Source organism: Ostrea edulis, chromosome 9, assembly GCF_947568905.1.
Source record: "Ostrea edulis chromosome 9, xbOstEdul1.1, whole genome shotgun sequence".
Taxonomy (NCBI): domain Eukaryota; kingdom Metazoa; phylum Mollusca; class Bivalvia; order Ostreida; family Ostreidae; genus Ostrea; species Ostrea edulis.
The window spans coordinates 73,345,868-73,354,023 of record NC_079172.1 but is presented as its reverse complement, the minus strand read 5'-3'; the positions used below and the strand labels follow the sequence as shown (position 1 = coordinate 73,354,023).

At 35.7% G+C, this 8,156-nt stretch overlaps 1 protein-coding gene across 1 annotated transcript; it reads left to right on the top strand.

Moving 5' to 3' along the window:
• Positions 1-4,558: 4,558 nt before the first annotated feature.
• LOC125658439 (uncharacterized) lies at positions 4,559-7,856 on the top strand. Its single transcript, XM_048889705.2, has one exon. The coding sequence runs from the start codon at positions 4,618-4,620 to the stop codon at positions 6,961-6,963; it is 2,346 nt and encodes a 781-aa protein (XP_048745662.1). The 5' UTR covers positions 4,559-4,617; the 3' UTR covers positions 6,964-7,856.
• The last annotated feature ends 300 nt before the right edge of the window (positions 7,857-8,156 follow it).

Sequence of the window (8,156 nt, the reverse complement as noted above, 5' to 3'; positions counted from 1 at the left end):
GTTCAACAGGAATTTGTATCATATACCCACAGTATGAATTTCATAACGTTTCCACCAAATATAAGGAAGTTATAGCGATTTTAAAATCGTCCAATCAGAAATCAGCACACGTGCATGCACGTGCTGAGCAGCAATTCTAACCACAGCAATTTGTAAGGAGTACCAAGATACATCTAAACCCCTAATATGAATAGAATTTGATGAAAAACAAAAACGTTATCGTCCTTTAAAAATTGAACATTTAAAAAACGTTGCACGCGCATGCGCGTGTGCGTTGGCATATTTTTGTTACACCAACATATAGATACACATATTGTCTACATATGCTGTGAATATCATCTCATTCGCTTCATAAATAAGATAGTTACAAACGTTTTAGCATTATCCAATCAAAATGAAGTGCACGTGCATGAGCGTGCAAATTGGTAATTTTGACCATGTAAATCAGTTAAGGGTCTCAATATCTACCTATGATATGAATTTCAAGCCATTTCAATGAACAACAAAAAAGTTAGACTGATTCCAAAGTTAGCGTACACATTTTGTAATGCGCGTGCACGCGCATGCGTGCGCGTGCTGGCAAAATAACTATTATTTTTCATATGTACAAATGATATACTATCATCCTATTTAGGTTTTATATCGCTTCCTTCAATATTCTGATTTTCTATTTTTTGTACCAAAATTGCAATGTACGTGCGCGCGCGTGCATGCACGTGCAAACAAAATGACTATCACTATGCACATCTACAAACGCTATACTATCATCCTGGAAAGTTTCATATCGATCCCTTTTGTAGTTTCTGAGAACACTACCGGACAAAAAAGTACCGGAGAAAAAGAATAATAATAATAATAATAATAATAATAATAATAAGAAACAGAGTAAAAACAATATGTTCCCAAACTTTGTTTGGGGAACATAATAATAATAATAATAATAATAATAAGAAACAGAGTAAAAACAATATGTTCCCAAACTTTGTTTGGGGAACATAATAATAAGAAACAGAGTAAAAACAATATGTTCCCAAACTTTGTTTGGGGAACATAATAAGACGCTTGAGATGTATATATATATTTGGGGCGCTCTTGCCTTTTTCATTTCACTTATAAAAACCGCATCTACTTGCACGCATGATTGTATTTAGATGAAATGAAATGAACCGACAAATAAATCCTTCTGTATGCAGACAATTATAAGTTAATAAAACTTAAAACTACTTCATTTTATTTAGTACGATTTTTTCTGACAATTAGAAACGTCACATACCCTTACCGTAAACTTATTGTGAGGAAAATGACAACCTGATAAATAATCAGGAAAATTGTGTAGGTTTTTTTAAATGTATGTATAACTTGACACAAATATTATGAGGTCCATTGATCACTAACTCGAAATGTTTGCGGTAGCATCTTTACAATTACTTTATAATTGAAATAAAACATAATATAATTGTTAATTAAGTATGATATAATGTAAAAGGATTCAAAATGATTTCAAACATAATTTTCCAGTAATTGATGTGTTTATTTATGCGATGGACGAAAGCCGAGTTAGCTTCGATGTTTTTGTTTTGATTATGCAAGCTTGTCACTCTGGCCACCTGCGAGCGAGGCGAGAGTTGGGTTACATAACTGTATAAACAACGCTGACCGTGAAGAATGTAAATAGCTTGCAGTTATTGACCATGATTTATTTTACGTTTGAACGTTTTATTTTTATGTATATTACTTATTTTAATTCTAATATGAAACAAATAAAAGATAATTTATCTCTCTCCTTTTGTTGTTGTTGAAGGTTTGTTTATGTTAAAACGAAAGAAAAAGAGAAATGTATCATTAAATAATTTGTATTTGAACCACAGAGCATGTTAAAAACCTTATTTAAAATGAATATTAGTATCTATTGTAGTCAGGTATGTTATTTTTAGCAAGTTTATTTCAGTTATACGCATGAAGAGTTCTCGCTCACTTGCCAAATGAAAATGGCTACTTGTTTACGGGTATAGCTTTTTACTCTAATATAACACAAGATTCGAACAAAATAACAATTTCATGAGATAAATAAGATGTTAAAGAACAACCTTTCTATTGGAAGCCATATCGAATTCTTTGCCGTTTTGGAGCTATAAAGCGAAAACTTTTAGGGGCCGTAGATCCCTAATTTAAGGGGCCAGCCCCTTTTTACTGGTGTCAAATAAAAGTTCTTGAAATTCTACACAACTTTTATTCTACATGTCTTAACAAAATATTTTTAGTTTAAAAGATACAAAGGAAATTATGTGCAAATTTTCGCTCTTTCAGGCGTCCTGATTTTTGACCCCTCTCTATCGCCATTTTAAATGGCGAAATCAAAAAACAAAATAGGATGTGCACAACTACAATGCTTCTACTTTACCAATTCAGTGTTTTCTCTGCTCCAATTATTATAGTCTCGGAGCCTTTATCTGGAAACCAAAGCCCCTAAAATTTCACTAAAAGGGAAATAACTCGCAAGCGGAAGAGAATATCCAAAATGTTTAAAAGTATTTTGAAAGTCTTTAGTAAAATGTATTAAAGCTGAAAATTTGAGCAAAATCGGTTGAGGAATGAGCGAGATATGAAGCTTCAAAGTTAGCGTCTAGGAAAAAAATAATAATAAGAATAAAAATAATCTTAACCAGCACAATAAGTAGAAGGTCTTCCGTTGCTACGGAAGACCTTAATAAACACAAACACGTTAGATAGGATGTGAAGCGCTCTTATGTGCAGTTTAATTATTTCAAATAATTCAGTACACAATTACAAAGTGTATGCACTCTCTTTATGCACTTCTCTCCGAATTCTACAAATAAAGAATAATAAAATATATTAAATTCACAGTACACAGCATTGGGCGGGTGGGTGGGACTAAACGGACTGCGCGAGAAAGAGCCTTCGAATGGCTTTACCTGTATGAAATACCTTACACGGGCCCTAACAGCCCGTGCTATGAATATTAATGTCACGTGACTAGGTGACCATGCCAACAACCAATAGATGTTAGGAAATGACAAACACGTGTTTAGGTATCTTCAATAAATCCATGTATGGTGATCACTGGTAAGCTGGATCTCAGTTGGAGTGACATTTGCAGAGACTGTGGTCTGTCGGTACCCAAGAGTTTTGATAACAATAACAGCCAATAATGACCGGCATTCTTTAAATCTTGAGGAAACCCATTATACCAGAGTTTTAATAGCATTGACCTGTCCACAATTGAGGGGAGGTGTACACTGTGTGTCATCTCCTTATACAACCTCTATGACCACAGAAATTACTCTGCAGGCAGCAGACAGACAGCCTGTGTATATCAAAAGTATACACGGCACCCTGATCTTTTGGCCAGGTGAATTCCAGGTAAATAACAATGACCATAGATGAGCTCCGGCCACATCCAATGATCCGTGAAGAAACCGTACGGTATTATTTTTGAGTCTTTAATAAACTTGAATCTGCACTATGTCAGGAAGCTTTCATGTAAATTCCAGCTCTTATGGCTCAGTGGTTCTTGAGAAGAAATGACCCCGCCCTATTTTTGCATTTTTGTGATTATCTCCCCCTTGAAGGGGGTTTCGTCCTTTATCTGAACAACTTTAAAGCCCTTTACCCAAGGATGCTTTTTGCCAAGTTTGGTTGAAATTGGCCGAGTGGTTCTGGAGAAGAAGTAAAAAATGTAAAAAGTTTACAGACAGACGGACAGACGACGGACAATAGCGATCAGAACTTTCAGCTCAAAAGCTAAAAAGTCAGAAAGGGCTCCATTATTGCAGCTACACGAACTCCACAATCTATAAGCACATATAAGACTCTTAAAAATAGAGGATGAAAATAACAAATGTTTCCGCTTTATTTTTGATAAAACATCTTTTTATCGAGATTTCATATAGAGAACACACGTGTTTTCCCCCTGTAATGTTCATAAGCAAACACGTTTTCTTTCATTAGCATCAACATGATATTATTTACATGTACAAGTTTAGTCTCATATAATGGGGGGGGGGGGGGGTGTAATTCTTCATAAACGAATACCTCTCACATGCAGTAGTTGGTTATAGTTTTTTTTTAAAAGTCTATAACATCATCAATCAAAACTATCAGAGTTAGAGTGTCTAGTATTAATGAAGCAGAGTTTTTTAAAATGTAAAAATTCTGTTTAATTAATGATTTACTTTAATAATATTTATCAAAATCATAACCAAAAAGTTATTCAAAATATCAAAGATATTTACTCGAATAAGCCTTATTGTTATTTCCATAATAAATGAATTATCAAAATTTTTTCCGATTATAGTGAATCATTTAAACGTACCAGTACGAGTATCACATTTTACAGTAGTCAACCAGCATGACAAAAACAAATAAAGGTGGTCTGACTACAAAACTTATCTTGCTATCTATTAACCCCGATGATAAACAGGCCTTACCATAACAATGCCTGCATGTTTTAAATTTGTTTGGGAAAGCAGAACTTGTACAACCAAGGAAGTATTTCCTCATTTGAATGGAAATTCATAAAATATTGACTTCCTTCCTTATTCTTAGTTCCTTATTTGTTACGTGATATTCGAGGTATAATTTATATTTAAAGAACAGATGATTTTCACACTGAAGCCCACCATGTACCGAATCATTTTATTACAATTAATTGTTACGCTGACCGTAGCTGGACATAGAAATAAGACTAGGTACGCGTGCACGGATGATTGGCCTAAGTATATAAACGAGACTGGCAATTGTTCCTTCACCGTTTCTCCGGAATCTGTGACGTCGTTTTCCAAAAATATCCGGCACAATGGATATAACTTTGTTCTGATCAATCTTCAGTTTGGGAACGTTTCTGTCCGCTGGACAAGATGTGTCATCGAAGCAAAAAAATGGGTTTGGACGTTCGACGGGATCAATGGCGCGACAGCATATCTGAATTGGCCAATAGAATACAGCTTGTTATCATTCGGACTGCTGGATTCTCACACTCTCCGGAAGCAACCGATAGAAATAATCTCGCACGGAGACTGTGACGTCATGATTGGACATCCTTCGACAACGTATGGTATTGCACATGCCTTGGCCAACATGACAGGAGTACTTATAAGGGATTCAAAAGACAGCATGAAATACGACGGGAGTGTGTGGTGCTACAAAGAAAGATTTTTTGTCAACCACGAGAAGTGGTTAATGTGTAAATATGTCCTATGTCCTTTTGAATCCATTGCCTACAGATGTTGTAAGTGGAATAATTATAAACCAGGAGAGAAACATGGAATAAGTTGTGAACCTAATAAAAAAGAAGTGAAATGGTGTCTGCCATTTGTGCTCGGTTCCGTGGTCTATCTATATTCACCTATTCTTGTGTTTGGTGTAGTGGGATTCTTGTACAGTAAATGTGACACGAAGAAAAGAGAGACTTTAAAAATTGGCCGAGGGGTTTCCGTCGAATATGGAACGTTTCCAAGCGTGGCTTACACTTACTTACCCGAGCCGCAGCAGCCGGATTTCGACCTAGATATTGATGAAAGCATAATTTTCTATAATTATATACAATTCAGTTCAATTTTTGAATGCTTTAGAAGCCAGTTTTGCTGTGTACCTGTGAGATGTTTCAGATGTCTGTTTGTCGTGGGATGTTTATCCATACTCATGCTAAAACTACTTATCTACAATTCCATGGAGAGGGAATTTATAGTGGAAAGCGTGAGGCAAAACATACCAATGGGGTTCCTCTCGATCCTGACAAAATTTGAGAAACAGCGATATAACTATATGACTTGTACATACGGTCCGGTTCCCGCCCTGGTTCTCTTTGTGTGCTTTTCGTTACTGTTTCTCTGTATTCCGCATGACCTAGGCCTGTTCCTGACAAAAAGGTTGACGGAAAATGCGAAGGGGATATCTATTTCACCTTTAACAAGTGACATCAGTATCAAAATGAAGTTCGGTTCTTTAAAATCGATTCGTAATGTCAACGGATATAAAAAGATGAAGATGATGATGGTCTCGCACATTCTGATGCTGCTGAACATTCAGTTTTGGAGATACTGCCTGGTTATCGAAATTTCTAGATGGAAGTCATTGCTGAAGAGAAACACGGGACCTGTGTATGTGTTGGTGGTTTTGTTCTTTCCTTTATATTGTCTTCTGTGTATTTTGGAACTACTTCTTTGCATTGTGTATTTTGGAATACCGATACTGTTTTTGTACCTGACTTGTATAAAAGCTTATTGCGGCGCCGTAATGTCGTTCTGTGCGTACCGAATGTTTCTCATCAGGATCTGCAGGCCTATACTCACAGCCTTTGTTTTTATCATACTGATGACCCTTCTTTATTTGTTCAGCATCATTTTCATCGACAGTGTGATATTCATTTCGCAGATCGTGACGTACACCTATACAGGGCTGTTTGCAAATCCCGATTTCTCTTACGGTTACGTCATCCTGGCCATCACCGTCACAATGTACGTGTTTGATAGTGTTAACGGTATGCATTCCGTTTACGACGATCTGTTCATCCACGTTAGAGATGTCTGCCAGAAACTTACCAAGGAAGAAAAATACCCGGAAATTCAGTTAATCCACACAGTAGATGAGTTTCACGGGATACCCAGAAAGCTCTTCTCTTACGTCATCCAAACTACCAGGCCAATAAGGAAAGAAATTTTCGTGTCCATTTTGAAAATTGTCCTAATTGCTTCGATCCTTTCCGTGTCTGTAGCAGTACTATCAGATTTTCAAGATTTCAAACGTATGTCTGACCTTATGCAGGCCGCTGTGACACTGTTTGTATGTCTGGTTCCCAAAATAATCAACAGTGTCTGCCAAGTAAACAAAACAAAATGGCAGATACAAAGATCATTGGAACTTAAAAATGCTGTACATTATTTCTGCAGAAGAGAAATGCGAAAGAGACGCGAAAACACCCACAGAATGACTATTATAAATTAGATATCGGCAAAATGACAATGCTGGAACCGGAAGCACTTTGTTAAGAAATACTTTTAACGTCTGTGTCACAGAGTGGTATTCAGTTGGCAAAGAAAGTTTGTTTAGTTCCCATTCAATTTTTTTTCCAAGAAGAGACATCACCACTTTAGGGCAAGTGCCAAAAATTTAGAGTTGAATGACGCTCAGGGCCGTAGAAATGAGGATTCTCTGTCATACTAACGCCTTCCTTATCAAGAGGCCTCCCTGGGTTTTTTTTTAGGTCATATACGAACACTCTGTAACTTTCACCCCTAATTCCGGGCGCTTGGGCGAAAGAACAAGAACTACCTACATGTAAACGATATACAGGTATCGACAAATTGAGGAATGTGAAGTATCAATCATAAGTCAAATTCTCTTGATATTCATAAATCAGCCGCTGCTGACTTTAGCGGTCCTCGCTTCTTGAAAATTTTCTCTCTCTCTCTCTCTCTCTCTCTCTCTCTCTCTCTCTCTCTCTCTCTCTCTCTCTATATATATATATATGCATGATAACTCAACTTATTAATACTAGCATTCTAAGTGATGTATTTCCAACAGTTCTAAAACAAGCCAAAGTAACACCTATTAATAAGAAAAGTGACAAGGCAGACCCGAATAATAATTGTCCAATTTCTATTTTACCAACTCTATCAAAATTGATAGAAAAACATACTGCAAAACTTCTACGAAATTTCACTAAAGCTTTTAATCTATTAACACAATCCAATCAGGATTTAGAGAACTCCACTCTTGTTAAACTTCACTTACAAAACTGACAGGAAGATGTCTAGATGCAATGCATGGATTGTGGTGAACTAATTGGTATTATTACAAATATAGATTTTAATAAAGTATTTGATTTAGTGAATTACGATATTCTTCTAGAGAATTTAATTCAATACCAATATGACCACATGGTTAAAAGTGGTTTAAATCATATCTTGATAGCAGGACGCAATGTGTAAAAATTGGAACACGTGGTTTTTTTTTTTATATATATATATCTTACCTGTCACAGCAGGAGTTCCACAAGGTTCTATTTTGTGTCATTTTTTTTTTATCTTTATTATATATAAATGACCATCCCTTACATGTAAATAATTCAAATGTTGGCATGTTTACTTGACGATGTTACTCTATACTGTATATATATATATATATATATATATATA